This window comes from Pseudoliparis swirei, chromosome 17, assembly GCF_029220125.1.
Source record: "Pseudoliparis swirei isolate HS2019 ecotype Mariana Trench chromosome 17, NWPU_hadal_v1, whole genome shotgun sequence".
Lineage (NCBI taxonomy): Eukaryota > Metazoa > Chordata > Actinopteri > Perciformes > Liparidae > Pseudoliparis > Pseudoliparis swirei.
This window is the reverse complement of record NC_079404.1, coordinates 17,497,398-17,520,681: the sequence shown is the minus strand read 5'-3', so window position 1 is coordinate 17,520,681 and position 23,284 is coordinate 17,497,398. Positions and strand designations below refer to the sequence as shown.

The window sequence follows — 23,284 nt, the reverse complement described above, 5'->3', positions numbered from 1 at the left end:
GACACTAGAATGTGAAAAATGTGATTCCAACAGTCCGAAATAGTGAAAAAAGCACATCGCAACTTCAGCGAAAGAGTGAATTAGGGAGTGTTGTCAGACAGATAAATTATCAAGTTTGTCCACTTCACAAAAAAAAGAAAAAACCAAAATCAGCCGCGCTCGTGCTCTGGTTAAGTGAGCTACACAGACACAATGAGACGTGCCTCAGCTCAGTTCGCAGTTTACAACAATCAGAAAGTATCTCGAGTCATTCAAAGCCACCAAACCAGTCAAAGTGTATCACGAATTAGCTGCTTGCTGACTTCATAAGTCATTTCATATTTGTGACATTAAACTCCTCAAAGTGCCTGTGTTTCATATAGTGCACGTTATCCTGAGTGAGGCGCTACTGTTCTCAAGCGCTTCATGGAGTCTATAATTAGTTTATTGTTCCCGGTGCATTATACTGCATAAGGAAAACCCAAAAGTGTTTTGATCAGAGAACCGTTTGATGTGCCACCTGATTAAGTGGAAAATGTGGACCCTGCACAGACAGCAGGACAGTAAACTGAAGATGACAACAAAACAACACTGTCGACAAAAAATAGAACAATTCACCTAAGAATTAAACTTCAGATGTGCACAAGCTGGTCTGGTTATGGATAGCTTGTGAAGGAAATTGCAAAGGAAACTTATTTTTTCCTTTGGAAAAGGCTTACTGCCAGATTCTGCAAATGGGGGAGAACAAATATGAAAACTAAAAAGCACTTGGAAACATTTATCGCCAACAAGGGAGCTGTTATTTTAATAATTAAAATATATCCATAAGAAACATGTGCCACTTTTTCAGTGAAATTCTTGTAGAACTAACAAAACAAAACAATTTCTAAAACATTACTGACAAACATCTTGCCTGGTGAACTAACAAATCTAATGCTTATTTGATTGAAATCAACACAATAATTACCTAATACATTTAAAAATAGCCCTAAAACATGGGACACCTGATTGCAATGGGAGATGGATCTACAGGACGTGTAGTTGTGTGCGCGTTGTGTTTTTGCGTACCTGTTTTTCATGCGCTGGTGCATGCGGCCGTGCTGGACACACTGATCCTCCATGTCGGAGCAACGAGCTCTCAGACCCTTCACCGTCTCCACCAGGTGTTGCTTCTCCAGGGCCAGCTGCTCCAGTGCTCCGCTACACACACACACACACACAAATTAAACTTGTGGGTCTTGAGTCCTCAGTCTTCACAGATCTTAAGTCCAAAAGATCTGCAGACTAAAGCTCTTTAATAACGTGTTACCTGTTTTGACTCAGCTGTATGATCATGTTCTGTTGCTGTTGTGTTGCATTATACTGGCAATTGTTTCTATTTGTTGTGCATTATTAGACTGCATTAGTTAGAGCTAATAAACCTGGGCCTAATAAACTGGCACCTGAGTGTATAATTCTGAGAGTAAAAAAGATGAATCCTTGCGTTAAATAGATAACTGGCGTCTGCTGCACAACGTTACACCAGTCGGACAAACAACTGAAAACAATTTGTTCAGAGTTTTCTCCTTTCGTCTTGCTGCAACCGTCTCAGTGTGACCTCGCTTAGCCTGACTGGGGCAGTCCAGCAGGACTTTAACCGCTACACTGGGCTTGGACTCCAGGAGCTCAAACGGCCCGAGGCACAGAACACACCAACACCACACTGCTGCTAAACTACATAACACACACATACAGCAGATGTAGGCTATGCGCCTTCATGCCAGTGTGTCAGCATGTATGCTAGTTCCTTCCATAAAAAACTCCTTCAAGGTGGCAGCTATCACTGTGTACATACATACGTGTACTTAGTATTGATGTCCACCCATAAGAAAAGAACACAGAGTACATGAGTGTGGTTATTGTGTGCATGCGTCCTGTGGCTGGTGAGGCCAGAGCGGTCTGGCAGGGCCAGATTGAGGGCTGTCATGTGACTAATGTGCAGCACAGCTCCAACAGCTGACAGGACACTGGGCCCAGGGTCACTCTCACACACACACACACACACACACACACAATCAAGTACACAAACACAAATAGAAACCGACACACACACACACACGTACACAGGCGGCCCAGATGGAGAGCTGTCCAGGCCTGCTGTGACTACTGTAGCATCAGGTTAACAAGAAAACAGGTCAGGCTGGAAAGCAGTATGTCGGATGTTGACATGCTTTGTCCAAACAGCCCGGATAGATGAGGCTCCATGAAATGGTGACATGGACGTCCAACAGACAGAGGAAGAAAACTACGGAGTGAATAAATGACTCAGTCGATTTGACCTGAAAGCACAGTTGAGGGGATTCACGTTCAACCAAAAAGGTTAAAATAATGAAAGAGAAAACACTGACCCGCTACTTTCTGTTAGTTCTTCTAATTTGACTCCCAGCCCGCAGCACTCCTCCTTCAGCCTCCTGAGCAGGGAATTCTGGGAACTCAGAAGACCGTCCAACTCTCCAACTGCAATCGATTGTGGGAAAGTTGCCCGTTACTGGGAGGTTGACCACCGTGGGTCATGTCATGTGCACTTTGAGTATCGGTGACTTCGCAGAAACTAACAAGGGTGCGAGCAACGCATCACTTCAGTGAGACATCTCATTTTTAGCACACACACCATGAAGTTCAGTTATCTCCTACCTCGGGTGTAAAGTACATCTCCATCGCTCTTCTACTTAACATCCTGAAGAAGACTACTGCGCCAAGCAAAAATCACAACCTCGTAAAAAAAGACGTGAATGTGACAATTGTGTTTGTATGACGCCGGCAGTAAGCTGTGTGATGTAATGTCATTTAAATTGTCACTCTGAATGTAAAACAAGTAAAATAAAATAAAAACAGACTAAACTAATTAGGATCCTTTTGTTTGAGCACATATTTTGCTTTGCCATGTTTTAAATGTACAAATAATGTTTTAAAAGTGTTCAGTTATTGGACAATATAGTTTCTTTGTCACAATATTAAAAACTGTGGCTAGGATCTTTCGTGTTTTTATTGAATAAAAGTTGCTCAGCGAGCTCAAATATTGATTAATTTGAATGTAGCACAGAATGTGCGTCTGAAACAATATAAATTAATAGATGTATAAATCAAATACCATTTTTATTTGGATTACCTCACATGTTGGTCAAGTTTTCATTTAATTATTGTTATAATGTAGGAGCGGCATCATGGCTTTTAATACATAAAGTACTTTTCCAGAGCAGGCCAATCAAACGACCTCACATACCAGAGGAAAGCATCTAAAATACTGACGGAGCTTATCCATCAAATCTATTCTCACAAATACTGCTGAGAAAGTTGTCTCTTTGAACATATTCCCAAAAACGTTTTTGACGACAATGACATTAAAATCAAGTACAGAAAGTATCGGATGGAAGTTTAAAGTGTGTGAGAAGGGTAGAATGAGATGGAGACAGGGAGGGAGAATGTGGATTAAAGCGCTTTCTTTCTCCTTTCCACCCTTCCTGCTACGTCCTCATCCGCTCATGGGGGCCTTTCTGAACAATCCAACACTGGGCTTTCATCATTCCTTTGAAATGATCCACGTTCCGCTCTCCAACATATGTCTGCTCTTTTAAAATAACAATGGCCGCCGTTTGGATGGAGGCAATGATCCACCTGCTCCGGCATTCTGTTACAGTCAACCGAAACCAAAAACACTAAAGGGTTTTGAAAAGTAGCTCACACATTGTGAAGTTTTTTTTTTTTTTGTGTGTGTGTGCATACATTATATATTGGGAAAGATATAGTAATACAAATTTAAAGTGAGAAAAGATCCACGATGGAAGGTGTCTGTGCTATGGTACATAATATTTAGCTGCAGGCTGACTGGACTTTTGTCACTTTTTATTATGACTGGGAGAGGTGTAAAGGCCAATGCCCACTGATGTTCCACATAGTATTATTTGCTTTGTACTGGCGTCCCATTGCATCTTTAAAGTGAATTACCACCAAACCTTTCATTCCACTCGATACAGCGTCTGTCCCTAGATCACTGCCACAGAAAAGGCACGCAGGGCATGAATTGGATGCTGCAGAGCATGAAACTAAACTACACAAACTCACAGACGTGCGCACACACGTACACTCAACAAAGTTTGGTCAGTGCTGGAAAAGTTGCATGAAGAATGCTAATTAGCTGAACAGGCTTTGAATGCGTCTGGCCATGCGTAGGCCAAAAAGAACCCTGGGACACAGAAACACAGCAGAACTGGCACTGGAAACAAACAGAGAAAAATGAGGGAGGGAGGGATGGAGAGAAGAAGCGTGGCGGGCAGGGAGGGAGGGAAACAAATATCTGATATCATCTAGAGGCTGCTCTGTACGCATTTACTCAAAAAATAAACATGAAAAAAATAAGTAGAAAAAAAAAGGTGGGAAGGAGCGGAGAAGAAGGGAGATGGGGGACGGATGGATGGATGGAAGGACAAACGAAAGGACAGAGAGGCGGGATTTGGAGGGCAAGAAAGCTAATTATCGAGCTCATCTGTTGGGTTGCACGGGGAGAGGAAGTGATGCGAGCTACTAAAGGACGTCCACCCCTCCATCCCCTCCCCATCCACAGTTTCCTGCTGTGCTCTGATGTCAGCTCTCTTTAGACAACATGTGTGCTGCTGACATGCGCCAGAAACAAACCCTTTGTTTACCCCCCCGCCTCCTCCCACCATCCATCCTTTCCTCCCTCTGTACCATCCATCTTTGTTCTGCGTACCAGCAGGCTCCCTGGTTGTTGAAGGGAACCACAGGTAAACAAACAGAAAGGAGAAGGGAGGCAGGGAGAGGGGGAGTGGTTGAGGGTGGTTGGTGGCTTTGAGGGGGGGGGGGGGGGGGGATCCAGATGGTGCAACAGATGTGCGAGCAGCAGCAGCTCTGCTGCGCAGACAGACAGGGAGCTGTGAGCCGGGTCTCTCTGCTCTGCTCCCGTCACGTTCCCTCTGCTCTTCCCCGCTATTCTCTCTTCTCCTCTTATGGCTTCTGTTCTGCTCTTTTGAGGTCACTTCAGCTCGAATGAGTTTTGTTCCTGTCCGTCTCCTCCCACTCTGGCCATGTTGCGTTGGTGAGGAGCAAGGTGGCACAGTAAAAAGAAACTGGAAGACGCAGGTTCAACACCCGGTCCGGGCAATGATCCACCCTGCTGAAGTGTCCTTGAGGAAGAGACCGAGACCCTCCCAGCTCCATGGCTGTGACTCTGTAACTAAACCTGATTAACTCGACTGTTTTGCTCCTTGCAGTTCTGAATATGTGTCTCAGTGTGCTCCATCCTCTTTAGTTCTGCTCTGGTCTGCCCCCCCCAAAGCACCCTCCCCTCTGTGTGAGACGACTAATATGCCCGTGCACCGCAGTGGCCCACAGTAAACCATGTGAAATAGCCAACTTGAGGACACGTTAAGATGTTCTCAAGTGTGTGTGGCTCTCTAATATGAACCATTAAATGCAGCCCCTCGGGGAGTCTGACCCCCCAATGACCATCTGATTTGGCTCCATCTCATCTGTCTATCTAGTGGAGGGCCAATGGATACCATCACTGGAGAGAAAAGTTCACTTGCAAATACAAGATGAGTGCCTTGTGGTTGCTGTGGTTGAAAATGCAACAAACAGGTTGAATCTATAATTGATCTCCGGCTGCAGGTGTTGCACAAAACAGGTTAATGTCCTCGGCTCAACAAAAAAAACATGAAGGGAAATGGAAAGAAGGGTTTTTGAAGAGCTGATATCCTCGAGGACAGTTTACTCATCTTTGGAACAGGTCAGATACAGTATGTTTGATCAAGACAGAGAGGTGGGAAGGAGACAGTGGGAGTGGAAGCTCTGCTGAAGCCGAGCCCAGGGGAAGCACTCGCCTCTCTGCTGCTGTTGAGCCTCCGTTTGCTGCAGCAGCAAAGCCAGCTCTCTCCCGATCCCGCGCTGAAAGGGTCGCAGACACCATTTCCTCCTTGTGAGCTCGTTCTGAACTCTCTCTGTCCTGTCTGGGGAAGAGGACCGGAGGAAGGGGGTTAAAGTGTGACATTTCAAAATAGTTGTTGTTCATGAAATGCATTATCGAATCACAACGTGGCTACCTACAGTGTGCGTAAAGCCAGTGTTCATCCAAACAGAGGCACTAACTGTTAGTCTGCTGGTCAATACTGGAGGCTAAAACTCCCTCTTCAGTACATCATTTAGCCTCCACTAAAATATAGGCTTGCTTCACTAAAATTGATGACATGTCAATCAAGTTAAGCACTACGACTCACAAAGCAGTTGTGTTTTGGTTGGTAGGTTTGCTCTTAGGTGACTTTAGGATCAGAGATTGTGCCCATTCAATTAAAAACAAACTGCATACTCGCTAAAACATGCAATATTATTATTTATTTAGAATACATCAGTTAGGATTCGACAACCAATTGATCTGTGCATTTCTTATAAATTCCATCATACTTTAGAACCGTTTCTGGTGAAAAAGGAAACAAAAGGTTTTTGATGTGTGCGTGTGTGTGTGTGTGTGTGTGTGTGTGCAGTGGATCAATAATGTCCACAAAGAAAAAGACTAAATGATAAACAGAGAGGTGAGAGAGAAACCCAGAGGAGAGTGAACACTGAACAAACAAGAGGATGGAAGAAAATACAGAAAGGAGATGGGCAGAAGAGACTCAGGGGGTAGAAGGAGAACAGTGTCAGGCAACCGACGGCTCGAGGACCCCTGAGTGGTCCTGCAGCTGAACACACCAACACTCGCCGGAATACGACGGGCCGTTTCAGACTCCTCTGCAAGAATGTAAAAAGAAAAGATTGGTCTGCTCTGAGATATCACTTTGATCAAGCTGCTTGACGTCCTCTAAATTTCGGGAATCACCGAAAGATCCGAAAACACATGGAACGATACGGCTACGTGACATCAGTTGATCGATCTCATCGTCTCTATGGAGGACTGTACCCGGGAATAACTGTATGATGACGCATTAGGTAGAAAACAGGATCTCTAATCTCTACATCCGTTCGTCTCAATATCAAAATTGTATGGGCAAGACGCAAACTAAGGTAGCTTTTGAACAACACTGCATTGTACTACTGTTTGAACCAAACTTTCTAATGCGCTAAGTCCAAATGTACCAGGGAAAGACAAAAGGAAAGAAAAGAAAAACTACAAAGACAGAAAAATATGAACAAATAAACAGAACTCTTCCTGTAGTCCAAAGGCGCTAATGAAGAGAGAATTCTCCAGTTTAAGTGAAAACTTTTCTCCCCTACAGCGCTTGGCCTGCATCTCTAAAGTGACCGCGTCTGTCTGTTCCTTCGTGTGTGTGTGTGTGTGTGTTCTCCTGCTGTCCTGCTGTCTGGGGTGTGAAAGCGGGTGGCGGGTGTGCAGGGGACACAAGGAGACTGTGTGTGTCTGTACTCGTGTGATTGTGTGCGTGTGTGTGTGAGAGTGAATGAACCCCCGCTGGGCTTGAACAGCAGCCTGAGCCACCAAAGCGCACACCAGGGCTCAGCGGGAGATGGCGGGCAGGCGTTGCCAGCCATTTGGTCCTGCAAAAGGTTCCAGGGGGCCGTGTGTATTTGCGTATGCGTGTGTGTGTGTGTGTGTGTGTGTGTGTGTGTGTGTGTGTGTGTGTGTCTCTGCGTTTGGGGTGGAGAGTGTGGGGGGGGGAGAGTCACACCAGACCTGTTTACCCACCAATTAGCATCCGACAGGCCGCCAGAAAGTTCCAGCAGTCAGCAATAGACTGGTGGTAGTGAGGAAGAGGAGGGCAAAGAAAAACAAGAAAGAAAGGCAAAAACACAGCGCTACACATTTGGCATCTGTTTGATTTTGCTGGTCTACTGAACCAACATTTCATAAGTGCAACTTTATAAAGTTGTACACAACAGAGCAGACTCAAGGCCTCCCTCCGGGGGAACAACCACAATCAGTGTCATGTAGAAATGCAACTTTGCGGAGGGTCAAGGATTCAGTTCATTTCAACAAGTAAGACCCCGAGGGTTCGTATCCTTGTGACCAGCGGGCCTGAAAGCCTCCTTGGGGATGAAATCAAAGCTGGGAAGTCGGGGCTAAGTTATCAGGTTCTTTACCCTGCGCCATTTTGTATCCCCAATGAAATCCAACGTATTTACTTGCGAAATTGCCATCACAAAATGGCTGCTGATGAGCCCTGTCGAATTAAAGCATAAAAAAAGAGAACGCAAATAAGAGATGTCAGCGGAGAGCCAAGCCCTGGAGCACAGAGCAGAGGCTGGATATGTGGGGCTGGAGCTGGGTGATTCTCCCTGGACAATAATCTGCCTTCCAGCTCATTGGTGAATGGGCTCTGGGTTGCTGCCTGTGGCAGGAACTCTTGTTTGGGCCGAGGAGGCAATAGACTGAATGTTCAGTTTGCGGATAGCTGGGCCTGTTTGTATATGCCTGGCCAGATGCACTGGAGGACAGCTTGATAAGTATGGCGAGAGCGGCATGGGCCAGGGGCCGAAGGTAGGCTGGAACAGCTCTGGGGCTGCGGCCAGGTACAGTGGCTGCTGGGTAAGTGGGAGGTGGCAGAGGCGGCCGGTGGCTGGCTGGCTAGCTGGCTGGAGCGGCGAGGAAGACGAGGGGGCCCAGTCTGCGCTGCCTGCCTAAGTGGGCACTATTCAAGCTGTTGCCCATTAGATGTGGGGTGCCAGGGCCTGACCAAGCACAGAGTTTGCAGCACCCCATGGTGCAGCCGGCATCCCACGCCAGAACCACCAAATGCCGCGATTTATCAGAAAACGAGCACAAATTGGAGTCAGACGGTGGACTTGGAGGAATTGGAGACATTCGCCAACGCCAGACACCATCGACCGCTGTTTGGACGAAAGTGAAATAGACTACACCCCCCAATGAACACAATGTCACCCAGACACACACAAAGTTAGATGTAGACTATCTTTTATTGTCATTTGAAAACACTTAGGAAACATCAACATGATATTGTAAAAGAAAAAAAATAGACGTAAAGACGAATGGAAAAGAGTGAAGAGAACAACCCCTCAAACAATGCATATTCATAATTATGCCCAGAGAGACATTCCTGTGTTGCAAAATAAAAAGGTGTGCAATTAACATACACTCCGCGACATAGGTGAACAGATTGTGAACTCAGCCTATAGCACAAATATGTTTACACACACGCGTCGTTCACAACAAAGAATTGTTGAGGACGAGGTGGGGAATTGAGAGGAAGAATAGATGAAGTAAAACTATTTATGTCACGGAGGACGTCCGCATAAACAGCTACACTCACTACGTTCCTGATCTGATACATTATCAAAGATTTTAAATGTGGTTTTAAGAGATGACAGATTTGTGTTTTACTTGTGTCATGTCTAAACTGCATGTGCAAATATAAATTAAACAGTATCAACAATAATAATAAATCAATAATCCTTCCAATTACCTTTGAACATGTACCTAGTTTGGAAAAACAATTACATTTCCATTCAATTCCATCATTTAAACTGAGGCACCTGCAGCTCAAATTATCCGACTTGATTTTGATGGACTTAAATGCACCGACGCTGTTCCATAAAATTACAACCGTTAACTATTTCCTCAACTGCTCGTGATGATTCATTTTCTGTGGAGAAATTCCAGTGGCTCCACAGCTATTCATGACAGACCGCATCAATCAGACTGCATTAATATCAACAGTTTGATGCGCAGAATTACAAAGATGATTTCTTCTAGTGTGTGAGTGGGATTGTTTATGTGTGTGACGGAGGCCTTGTGGAGGCCCAGCTCACCGACACTGCCAACAAAGGCCGAGTGCACCGCGGAGAAAATAAAGTGACATATTGAACATTTGCTGCGCTGCGTATCATTGGTGCAGCGTACAATAAACATCTGAATTGTTTCCGTGTGGCAGACCGCACACCGTGTCACGCAATCTTCCCTCACACGCACCTCAATGTGTTTTAGCACATTTTTATTAAAAACCTCGGGTGATGCAAGTCAATCACTCTGCTCCCACATTATTTTTTCTGACACTCCTCTTCTCACCTCTCTACTTTATGAAACCACCACATGACACACAGATGCAGCCTGATGCCGTCTTGCTGCTCCTTTGCCCTGCCCAGCCCATCCATCCACCTATCCATCCACCCACCCATCCATCCGTCCATCCGTCCATCTATCCGTCCACAGCGTTCTCATCTCCGATCATTTTTTCTGCTGTTTCCATCTCTCCCTCCTCCCTCCCCTTTGCCTCCCACCCTTTTTTCCTGAAACTAAACTGGCTGTGTCTCTCTCCATCTGCTGGTTCTTCCTTCAGCGGCCCTGCACCTGTTCACACCTCCTCTCCTGTTGGCCACCTCTTCTCTCTTCTCTACCCCCCCACCCCCTTTATCTCTCTCTCTCTCTCTCTCTCTCTCCCTCCCTCCCTCCCTCCCTCCCTCCCTCCTCCCTCCCTCTGCCAGGCCCGTTCCTGGCTCAGTTAGCCTCTCTGTCATTCAATCCATCTGTCTGTAAGTCAACTTTGTTTACAGCGGGCGGCCGAAGCCTCTTTTCTTCTTCAAGGAGCGCTGAAGCCCCCCCTCTGCCACCAAGGTCAGTGGTGAGCCAATACAGCATGAAAACTGCAACTGTTAAATTAACAACAAAAGTGCCTTCCCCTTCAGACACACGGTATACGTATGGAAAATAACATATATGATATATATCACTGTTGTGAATAAATATATGCGAGTACCGACGGCTACAAATGCACGACGCTCACAAAACATTCCCTCAGAGAAAAAACACAATTCAAGTAATTAGCTGCCGATTGGCCTCTGTCATCATCTATCTGCTCACGAAACAGGACGAGAGAAGTTTAAAAGTCTTAATTGGCACAGATGACTGATGGTCTTAACACAGGAAGGGCGGAACCGGCAGCGCAGGCATCTGTGATTTTAAAAATAAACACACAGCATACGTACAATATGCTCCCATACTGACCCAATCCAGGACTCGACAGAAATAGTTGTGGATAACATATGTGGCAGGGCTGAGGGTCGAATCAATTTCAGCTGCCAATTTTGTCTGGAATTAAATATTTCAAATCAGGGAACCAGTTACTTTTTATTTTGACATTTGACAATATATATACACACATATATATATATATATATATATGTGTGTGTATATATATATATATATGTACATGTGATATGAACGTTACAGTGTATACGTTTAATGCGATAACTCAAATAATTAGTTACCAAATCCACATTTCTAATTGATGTGCACAAATCTTTTGAAGCCGCTGCAGAGACCGATAAAAGAAAGTTTAACCCTTGTGTTGCATTCGGGTCATTTTGACCCGAATCAATATTACACCCTCCCCCCGCCTTCGGATTAATTTGACCCCATTCAATGTTTAATGTCGGTGTTCTTTCGGTAGTCAACAAACAAACATAAAGTGCCTCACACTTAAACTTGGAAAACAATATTAATTCTAATAATTTTCTGGAGGTTTTAATTGCTGGCGTCAAATTGAACCCAAAGGGTAAAATATGTTCGTAAATATAAAGGTAACAGGAGGGTGAAACATTGAATCGGGTCAAAATGACCCATAGGCGGGGGGAGGGTGTAATATTGATTCGGGTCAAAATGACCCGAAGGCAACACAAGGGTTAAGAGGAGAAATAAAAGAAAAAGTAGAGCAGTGAGAGAAGAAGGTGTGCAAAATGAAAGTTTGTACCACGCACAGTGTTCTCCCCGGTGTGAGCTCAATCCACCTGTGTTGGAATTAACTTCACACTTGAGACCTGATGTCGTTCAAACGCTCCTCACCCCTTGCACCCGGGTGAGAGCTTCAGGGCAACTGGCAGGAAGTGACATGTGCCGTCTCTCGCTCTCCCTATCATTACACAATCAAGAAATCTTCAGTGATTTTCTCTATTATCTTTTTACTAACTCGCCTCTTTTCCTCACTTCTTCTCCTCCCCTCGCTTTAGGGCAGGGTGTCAAACTCATTTTCACCGTGGGCCACATCAGCATTATGGCTGCCTCTTAAAGGGCCGGTTGTAACTGAAAAATATAAACGTATAAACTACTCCCGAACATATTGTTAAATAACTCTGGCATATAACTTTGCATTTGATTATTGTTTATTTGAGTGTAGAAATATTGTACATAAGAAATGTTCTCTAATATTATAACATAAATCCATTTAATTTGAAACCTTCAAAATAAAAGCACAGGAGATTTTTCTTTAATATATTTAAGAAAAGGTGATCACATGTCTTTCAAGACGTCAGGGGCCACATAAAAAACATGGCGGGCCGGATTTGGCCCGCGTGCCTTGTGTTTGACATCTGTGCTCTAGGAGCATTAGATCAGATGCCTAGAGAGGGAGAGGCGGCCATTGAGTTGGGAAACAGAGAGAGGCTTTTTTTAACTCAGTGGGGGGGGGGAGATTTGGGCTGGAGATGGAACTGTAGGGGGTCTTGTGCCCATCCGGTGTCCGCCTTTATAGAAACACCATCGCCAGCCTCACTGTTCTTCTCCTCTGCTCCCCTTTGCCTCCTCTATGCCATCTACCCACTTCTCTCTCCATTCAAAACTTATGTACTCTCCTAAAGCCTCTTTTCCCCACAACTTCCACATGTCCTCTTCTCTTTCATTCCCATCTACCTTTATCCAGAACAGAAACAAAAGCTTTTTTTATGTCAAAAACTTACGTGGATTGCCTTTTATTTTGTGACCTCTTATAATAAACATTTCAATGTAAACAAAACAAAATCAAACTTCCACTCTTCAATGCATTAATTGAGAACACATGCATACTGTCTATGCCAGCCATAAAATAAAACAAATTTAAGTTTGATGTGAGGTTTCTTTCAGATGTCATACAACCTCCATTCAGAGTAGTTATGGACCAGCTTTGATTGATTTCAAATGGAGCATTAATATATTAATTGAAAGCAATGTCTCACATCCAGTATAGGTAGAGGAGTTTGAGGGAGCATCCAGCCGTCTTCTCCCATCATACCCTGTTCAACTCTCTTCTCTTCCAGTATTCCTCCCTCTGTATCTTTCAGAATATCTCCACTCAGCTGCTACCTTGAACTCATCCCATCCTCCTCCCCACTATCTCTTGTCCCCGTCTATGTGATCATCTCCCGATCCAATCTGCAGACGGGGGGGGGGGGGGGCACTGCCCTACGACCTACGAGGTACTGCTCGGCAGTGCTGTGCTCACAAAGGGCGACAGAAGGAACAGGATGGATTGAAGGCAAGAGAAAAAGAAAATAAAGAACAAAGAGCAGCTATATGAAAGATAAAAATGAAGAGGATGAAAAGCATAAAACACATAGATCAATCTGGTGAAAGAGAAGGATCGAGGCAAAAGAGAAATATGGGGAGAGGAAGAGCAGTGAGAGGTTCTATCATGTTGGATGAAAGCTGTGCCTACTGGGCAGTGGGCACCGTGTAAAGTCACTGATGGTGCCGTTCTCACAGCAGGAGTGTGTGAAGGCACACGGTTGACCAGATGACTGACTGACACATACACACACACACACAAATGAATAAACATTCAACATTCACACCACTATACTCTTAAAAATGTTCCAGAAAGGCTGTCACGGTTTGAGTATTGGTACCAAACTATCACGGTAAGGTGAAAGCAGAATACACAGGAAGTAGATTGATGCAAGTTCTGCTTGGACATTTTTAGCCGTACCCGGTGAGCAACATATACTCAGGTGAGAAAAAAAAAGAAGAGTATTTCAACGTATACATAGTTTGAATTAATAGCTTTACATATGTCCTCAATTTTTTTTTTAAACACACAAAAAAAAGATGAGCATAAGTGAGGTGAAGGGTGGATGGATGGCAGAGGGCTGGCGCTCTCCCTTTTGTTCTCTGTCCTCCAGCAGGAGTGTCTGTATGTAGGCCAGTGTCCCAGGGCACACTTGGCTGGGGTGACAACAGTTGAAGCCGACAGATTTGCCTCCATCTTGCCCGAGGTCTCCCAGTCAGCGATCTGTCTGTTCAATCCATTTCCAGCCCCGCAGGATGGACAGATTACTCCTCCTGTTCAGAACTCTGGTAATTATTGTGTGCAATTTTCCACTGCTGAATTTACAGCATCTATAAGTGAACCGTTTAGATATTTCTAGTGCCATTATCAGAAATGACACCAAGACAGCCGAAAATGCTAAATCGTGTGTCGGGGAGTACAGATGTTTATTATATTATTCATATTTATGAACTAATTTACTAAACACAGGAACAACCACTGTCCTTCCATCAGTACTGTGCAACTTACTGCAGACATCGTTAGCTCCAGAGCTGATGATGGAAGTAGCAAATGCATGAGCCATCGCGCGTCTTTTTCATCTCGGTTGAGAGTTGCACTTGCGAAGCAGCAACCAGGTGCTAGTGAAGAGTGTAATGTTAGCCAGGGCTAACAAAATGTCAGAAATTTGGCAATATTTGATGAATGTGTTTTTAACGCACAGATGTCAGGAATGAGAATCAGCGAGTCACCACATTGACAACGAGCTAAGATCGAGAGCTTTGAGATGTCTTGTGCTCGATGCATTTGCTGTAACACTCCACGCGCCAACATATGGTGAACGGGATAGTGGAAGACAAGATACATATGCAGAGGGATGGAAACAATGTGAGGGAACATGTGATTAAACTAAGGGCTGCAGCACTAACAGTCTGCGGCTTAATGTCGTTTTGTTTTTAACAAGCATACACACTATCAATGTTCACGCGTGTGGCATGCTTTGAAGTGACAGAGAAGAAATGTTCCTCTCAAAAGGACACGTTTCAAAAAAAGGTATAGTTCTGATTTCACACAACTGTATTGTAATTTTCCACTTGTTAGTGCCCAGCTTGACAAAAGTAACAATTATGTTTTAATTACCGTCACATCAAGTAAATGAACACAGATGAACGTATATCTAAAGAGCAGAGGGTAGCAGAGGGAGACAGTGTGCCAGAGAGACAAAAGGAGATGCAGAGTCAAAGAAACTGGAAGAAAGATAAAAGACTAAGTGGGTCTCAACAGATTGAGCGAGAGAGACGGTGAGAGTGCAGAAGAGAGAGAGAGGGGTGAGAAGGCAGGATGGCAGAGAGGGCACTCCGACAGCGAGGAGAGAAGAACGCGGCAAGGTCTCGTCACCGGGCCAACGGGCCCACCACTGTCAACATCATGGCACTCTGTGGTACGTACACACACACATAGACACACACACACACACTCACACACGGCTGGCCAACGGCCCTCCCAGCTGCCCTATCCGTAACTGTCTGATTAGTTGTGCTAAGCAGCCCCTCCCCTGCCAACCATGGTGCCATCTGCTACCCAACAACATGGCTGCCGACCAGACAAGCGCACACACACACACACACACACACACACACACAGCAAGCCTCATACCTGGCACTGCCCCGCTGCTGTCACACAGAGACACACACATCAAACTTCACAGACACAGGTGTAGCCCAAAGGTATCAACACTTAGCATTTGCACAAAGGCATGCACACAGACTCATCTAATCGCAGGGTGTGTGTGTGTGTGTGCGTGTGTGTGTGTGTGTGTGTGTGTGTGTGTGACAGTGGTTAGGCGTTGCTAATGCCAGGTAGAAAGAAAGATGCTGTGCTCTCGCGTGTGTGTGCTCTCGCTGGCAGAGCTTGAGGGTTCATTACAGCCCCCACCTCTCCTGAGCGACTGCAGCCCGTGTGGCGCCCCGGCCCTTTTATTCCGGGCCGTGATTGGACAAGGGCCTCCCGCCGAGTTGGTTTGCAGCAGTTTTGTCGCGCCCAGATTTCACTCGCTGCTCAAAGCGAGCCTCTGGCGGGACGCGGCATCTGCTGCCTCACCTTCCTCATTTACACTTCTCCGCCCTTACACACACACACACACACACACACACAGACACACACATTTATGTTCCCCGCCTTTCCAGACTTCGCTATCACAATCTACAACTGAGGGGAGGACAGAAAGAAAGAAAAAAAGGAAAGAACTAAGTTGAGAGAGAGAGAGAAAGCAGCAGCGTGACATATTTAATAGAGTTTGGGGGAACTTCGAGTGCAAGAGTCACAGCAGTGGGTCTGGAGCTTTTTAATTCTCTGCCTTTCAGCATCCATCTTCTGATTTCAGGGTCACAGAAAGGAGAATGAGGCCTTAAAAACACCGAAAACACGTTCCGTCTCCCCTTCTAGGTCCGTCTACCTGCTGGTTTCACCCACTGCTTTATCAAGATTGATGAATGTGCATTAAGCCTTGTCTCATAACATGTTCTGTAAGCATTTGTTTCATTTAGCTTTTTACTCTTCTCTCTTAACTGGGTGAACGGGTGCCGATACAGTTTGGGCATGGTCCGAGGGCAGGTGAGACAAATAATCCTTCAAACATGTTCTACATTTGCTCTAGTTTCCCAGTTGGACGTGCCCCGAATACCTCCACAGGGAGGCATCCTGATCACACACTTATACCGCTTCAATCCACCTCCTTTATTAAGGAATACAGGTTTCCAAGCTTCTCATTTATTTTATTACCAACATAAATGCCACGCATGCCACTGACGACCTTTAGGACGACCTCAGTGATCTCCGCCAGAGAGATGGGCAAAACGGCTTCCGAGTCTCCAGACTCCCATGTAGCTTCGAGACCTCAAGGCGTTCTTCCACCGAAAAATGGTCAAGTGAAATATCTTGTTCCTGAGTCATCTAACAGTCTTTGTTCCCCATATTCAATCCGCACCTGAGGTTTTGCCTCAAAGGCCACAGAAGCTTTAGACCTCTGGGCTAACCAAGCCCAAAAGGCAATTTTTAGCTCACAGCTTCCTCCATCTGTGGTGTCCAACATCTGCTGCCACTGCAGACACCCGTGACCTTCTGTCGAGATGAAGGATCTTTTGGTTTTTACCCAGACGTAGACGTTATGCTGACAGGGTCCACAGCTAAACATAAAGAGTTTTGTCATGGTGGGACTTTAAAACCACAAGATATGGGTCAACGCTCCCATTAGACAACCTGCCTGAGAACTTCTTCAACTAAGTGTTTATGAGTTACAGACCCATTTTAAAATGATTTGAATAGTCGTGTCTGGAGATTTCTAGGTCCAGGAATCCATGGTCAATAGATCTAGGTGAGGTAGTGAATGTAAGTCAACGTTTTCACTGAAGTAGCCTAATTTCTGCTTCACGTCCATCCAGAGCTCTAAGCAACGAGCACCCTCAAGAACATGGATGCTTGATTTTATGGGGATAATAAAACCGGTGGAAGATTTGGGACCTTGCAGACGTTCAATCCTTCCAAAGCCCAAAGCAGGCACACAGGTCTCAACTGACCATGGATTCACTCTGCAAACACACACACATCCAGCCACATGCATGCCTATCTGGCATGTATTGAAACAGAAGTTATGCTGGGCAGTTTTCACTGAGGCCTCTGGGATCTGTGATCACAACACAGGGAGAGATAAGGCCGGATGGAGACAAGGAAAGAAGAAGAAAGAAAGTGAAGAAAGACAGGAGCAAACAAACAAAACAAACTTTGTAAAGCCCTCTGCTGGGCTGGGGCTGGGACTGGAGTGTGTGAGTGTGTGTGTGTGTGTGTGTGTGTGTGTGAGGCGATGTGAACAGAGTGGCGGGGATTAGGACAGATCCTGGGCTGTCCAACTCACAGCTGGCTGATGATCCAATCCTGGAGCGCAGCACAGCGCACCAGCCGCCGTGGGACCCCCGGATGCGTGCAATGCATCTGCATGTGTGTGAGTCTGTGTGTAGAGGCATGTGGATTCGACTGATGTGCGCATCGGTGTGGGCATTTGCAGGCATTCAGTTGTACAAATAAATGTATGCTTGCAGGGCTCCAGACTAACTTTTTTAACTAGGAGCACAGTCGCTCCTAACTTAAAATGTTAGGGGCGCAAGCAGAAAATTTAGGGGCGCACTTTTTCCTGGGTCAAAATGGGTCTTGGGTGCTCCCAAAAAATTTTTTTGCGCGCTATGCGCGCACCTTCTATTCATGCAGTCGAGCTATTGAGTGCGTGATCAGCAGCTGGCCGCTCGGTCCATTCACGCACCTCACTGTTGTGTATTGATCAGACAAGACACGCTTATCAACTCCAGTGTTTCCGATCACTGAAATCAGTATCTGCCGATCACCGATAATACCGATCACTGAAATCAGTATCTGCCGATCCGATAATACCAATCACCGATCACGGTGTTGATTGAAGCATTCTATTTATTGTGTAGCATTATTGCCTAGGACTATGAGGAAATACATATATAAAGCAACTCAAACATTAAAGAAATTACCGATTTCTTTAAACATTTAGGACTTTTACTTTGAAAAATGTCCTAATTGATACATTAAAATAGTTTGATTGCTATTGTAGGGGATTTCAGATATGTATGGAACACATCTGCATTATTCATTTCCTGGAACTCTTGGGGAAATCTATATACAGGACTTTTCTTAACATACAAAAGACTGACTAATTTTTATAAACTCTTCCTTGGTCCAGTAAAAATGTTTTAATGTTAGCATAATTTAAGCTAAATCTCAGAAACTATCTATAAAGATACATCAGTTCATTGTTTACTTTTATATGTTAGTGTATGATTTGTCGACATCTTATTTTGATAAACGGATGTTGTTTCACGTGGTTCTTTCCGCTAACTTTGCAAAACCGGATGTTGTCACTTAAATCCTTCCGCTAACTTTATCAAAATCCTCGCGCGCTCCTGATGAAATGTGTTTACCGTGAGCATCAGTCTGTAGGGGCAGACATGTGAGAGTCGGCTGAGTTGACCCAGAGATTCAACTCGGGGGACGGGGACGCCGCTCGGTGGTGAGGATCCCCTCGTGGACCTCTCACTCTGCGGCCCTCGCCCTCGTTGCGTCTCCGTTGCGGTGCGCCTCTTTTCACACATTAGCCCCCCCCCTCTCACACACAGGCCAGCCTTCTTCTTCTTCGGTTTTCGTCTCCTTTCTTCTTCTTCTGGAGTTAATGTCGGTTAGCAAACCAGTCATTCAGGCATTACCGCTAACTATAGTGGGCTGAAGTGTAGAACAAGTTTGTAAGCAACAAAAATATTTAATAACAAAAAAAGAAATCTGCTAATTTACTGGTCGCGCATGCGCGAGTTGATGAAAAATTTACTCGCACTGTGTCTAATTTTAGGCGCAAAATGCGATAGAGGACATGACAAGTGAGGGAAGAAAGAGAAAATATAAAAGGGATAAACGCACCATGCAGACACAGACAAAGGCTGTGACCAGACCTCAGCAGGTGTGCACATGACAAGTGGATGTGTGTATCTGTGTTTGATATCTACGCTGCTTTAACAATGTCCAGTTTTGGAGAATAAATTTTTTTTTTTCATTTGCACATATCTCAAAGATACTTTTCAATGCAATCTTTAAAAACTCTGAAGTTATAATAACAACAGACATGGCTGGATCAATGGATGGAGGGAACGACTTTAAGGGCTTCTAGGTAAACACCAAGTTTGGAAAAACAAGCCTGCTGGACAGCTTAACTGTGAGCGATGAGAATATAAACTAAAATCCTCAGTGTGTCCTCAGTAGAACGAGAGTTCCCGCCTTGGTATTCACAGCGCTCAGCGTAATGGTGAGCGGAGCATCAAACGTGACGGGGTGGTGACCTGGAGCAACTCTAAAGCTAAACAAGTCATATCCGTGCATTTGATTTATCTGTAGGCGTGAGTATGCTAGAACCAAAGTGCTTGTCAGATGCGCCAATATAGTCTGCATTCCCCTCCCGCCCACATCTTTTGTCTGAAATGGAAATCGGCATCCAACAATTTCTGGAACTTTATGACACAGCCACTCATTCTTGCTTCCCACATCGATCGGCCATGTGCGCAGAGCTGAGACAGTAAGCCGGGCTTGAAGCTCCCCTTCGATCGATTTGTGACTGTTGACACAATTATGAATGCCGTTGAAGAAAATGCACGCACCCATTTTTGCCAGTTTATACCTCTTCACAACGGCAGGTGTGTGAACGTTCAGGATGACAGAAATACTATAATAGAGCATACTAGTAACATTCATGATGTGCCAGTTTGTCGAATGGGATAATCCCCTTTGGTTTTGGACTGATAGTGTCATGAAGGTCTCGTATTTCCACATGTGTCCAGCTGGTGCTGTAGGCGTAGAAATTATTTACGGTGTTTGTATCTTGATGATGGCATACCATTTTTGGTTGACGAGCACTGATGGTGTATAAGTACTTCACAAAAACAGTTTCACACATCTCAAAATGTGTTTCACGGGTTTGTGTAACTAATTACAAACCAAGCTTCACGTCAAATTTGCGGCTAAAAAATGTAGGCCTGTAGATTTTTGTGAGCTTCAATCAGACACGCAGGTCTAAATAACATGTTCCTGTACTGTGCAGGCTTTTTAACTTCATCCAACACGTTTATTATTATTTTATTTATTCATCACTGTTGGGATTTATAGTTATAATGACTGTTATACCTGTGCCCAAAACAGCTTTTTAAAAGCTCTAAACATGGCTTTAAATTAAAATACTCATGCACTACTGGAGGAAAATGAATATCCGTCCTAAATCTGTATCAGAAGTGGCTTAAACGGCTAATGACCAAAATTGAATTTGAATGGCTACATGCTCAGCCAAGTCAACAGCTGTCAAACATCTAGTATGCATCTGTGAATAGATAAAACTATAAACTCTCTCATGCACATACACCCGCACACATGATGGCAGTAAAATGGTTTAGTCCAGTGGCTCCTCTAGTACAGGTCAAAGTCATCATGTTGCCACATCAATATGCATGTCATTCTCCACAGCTGGCTGCAAAATACACACACACACACACACACTTGCTCCTTGCCTCATCCCTAAAACACATGACAGCCCGCTATGCAGCGCTGGCCAGCTGACAGACAAACACACTTAAACACAGATCAAGCCAGGAGCTGCGCTGGACACACACACACACATGCCACCAAACTGACAGGCACACATAAACACAAATACATACACACACTCACACACACACACACACTTAGATCACACAAACTTGCATCCCGCAGCCTCTAGCACCACAGGGCACCACCGCCACATCTGTGCCCATCTCAGACACCTCGGCTGTGGGCAGCAGGGGTGAGAGTGCCCTGAGCGGCTGGCATGGCCCTGGCACTTGATGGTGTGGAAAGAAACAGCAGCCAGCGGATGACAGGAGGGACAGAGGAAAGACAAATAAATGGGAGGAATGCAGGAGGATCAAAAAATAATGGGATAGAAAGAAGATGATAGAGAAGAAACATGAGTAATTTTGGCAGAGAATTACTAAGGACAATGAAGACGGAGGAGCTGAGATCAGATAGATGGATGACTGTAAAGAAGCATGGGATGATAAAAGAAAGAGAAGAATTGAAACAGGGAACAAATTGGGAAAGAAAGATGCATCAATAGAGGGAAAAGGATGATGGAGGTAAGAGGGAGGAGAGCCGGTAGCGCCCGTCGTGAGAACGGGTGCAGGGCACTGGCAGGTGGCACTAAGGCCAGGCTGTCCAGTGACCATCAGTTGCACTTTTCTGTGTCAGTGTGTGTGTGTACCAGGGACAGAAGAAGACCATGTTGGCTCTGCTTGAGCTATTGCTGGGCTCTGGCCTGGTGGCACCGAGTGGGCAGTGCGTTCATGTGTATAAATATATATGTGTGTGTGTGTGTGTGTGTGTGATTATGTTGTGGCATGCTTAACAGGATTAGAGGTGACCTGGTGAGGTCCAGTTGGTACTGGGACCATTGCACAGTGGCGCATGTGTGTTTATGTGTGTGTGGTTTGTATAATAGGATTAGCTGTTACCTGGTGCGGTCCAGTTGGTGTGCTGGTCTGAACTGGACTGTGCTGGGCAGGAGCAGGGCAGTGTGTGTGTGTGTGTGTGTGTGTGTGTATATATATATATAATAGGATTAGGTACTACCTGGTGAGGTGCAGTTGGCGCTGGGCATTTGCCAGCTGTTCTGCTAGGCTCAGGGCTTCGGCCTGCCATTGGCTCCCGTCCTTTTGGACCACCTCCAGATGCTGCCGACAGCCAACCAGCTCTGAGCTCAGCCTTTCCACTTCCTGTCCCGCAGAGATGGAAGTGGAGAAGGAAGAGGAGAAACAATCTTTCAAAACAACCCACCTTATGTCCACAGACAAGCAAAACATTTAAGCTTAGTAATTACAGTCTTGAAAAGAGAATGATTTGATTGTCTAAAAGTCAAAATAATTTGATTCATGATCAGTAAAATAGTTTGAAATATGGGTGAAATTCATCTCAACTATGAGGCATTGTATTTTTAACAAGCACTGTGTCCTTTAAAGGTGTAACCAGGTCTTCTCTGGTACTGCATACTTTGTCAGTATTTCCAACAAATTATTTGGGATAAATAATAAAGTTAGGAAGTATTGAATGGGGCTCTTGATGTTCACTCTTACACCTCAGTACACCGTCCTCAGAATTGGTGGCTGCTTACTAAATAATCAACGAAATAAAAAACGGAAGTAATTTCTTAAGTAATCTAGTCGATCTGAACTAATCGATGGGTTGAATACAGACGTACCTGCGCAGCCTTTTCCATCCGTCGGCTGCTCTTGCTGTTGAGCTCTCGGAGCTCTCGCTCTGCCTCTTCTTTCTTCAGCTGGGCCTGGCTGAGCTGATATCGAAGATCCACACACATCTAGAGATGACATGAACCGATTAAAAACAGCCAGTGCTTTGAGTAACAATTATGAATTCCTGTCCATTGTTTCATCATTTGCCATTATTTAAATTTGTATTTTCATAATCTTATTTCCTACCCATACCTAAAAAAGTGATCTAATTACAGTCTGTTATAATACTGACGTGATTAATATTCTACTACTTACATGTTTACATTAAAACACAATGAACTACTGTCATTTATACCATCAGAATTTATTATCAACTCAATTATCAATAATAATTTTAGAAAACATTGAATTATAATGACGCACAAATGCGACACTGAACATTTGTTTTGTCTTTTGCCCTAACCCAACCCAGACAGAGCTCATGGTCATCAGAATAAACTAGAGTTGGTGTAGATTTGGTGTCTTCCAGACCCTTCAGCAGGATGAACATCTGCTGACATGAGATGCTTGAACCCGAGTCTTCCAAACCTTGCAGCCCACTAGGACGTTGTGTCACTGCTTTGCTACCAATTGCATCATTTTGCAATACAACCCAGTTAAAACCTGAACCAAGCATCTTTAAACAAGGCTTGGTTGTTACCTCACCTTAAACTCAATTACATA

At 44.8% G+C, this 23,284-nt stretch overlaps 1 protein-coding gene across 1 annotated transcript in view; it reads right to left on the bottom strand.

The window, feature by feature from the left end:
• Positions 1-23,284, bottom strand: part of sdccag8 (SHH signaling and ciliogenesis regulator sdccag8) — a 43,001-nt gene that overhangs the window by 15,199 nt on the left and 4,518 nt on the right. The window contains 6 exon segments of the mRNA XM_056434846.1: positions 1,048-1,179; positions 2,367-2,475; positions 5,856-5,908; positions 5,910-5,981; positions 21,945-22,087; positions 22,570-22,686. Of these exon segments, the coding sequence (XP_056290821.1) occupies positions 1,048-1,179; positions 2,367-2,475; positions 5,856-5,908; positions 5,910-5,981; positions 21,945-22,087; positions 22,570-22,686 (626 nt within the window).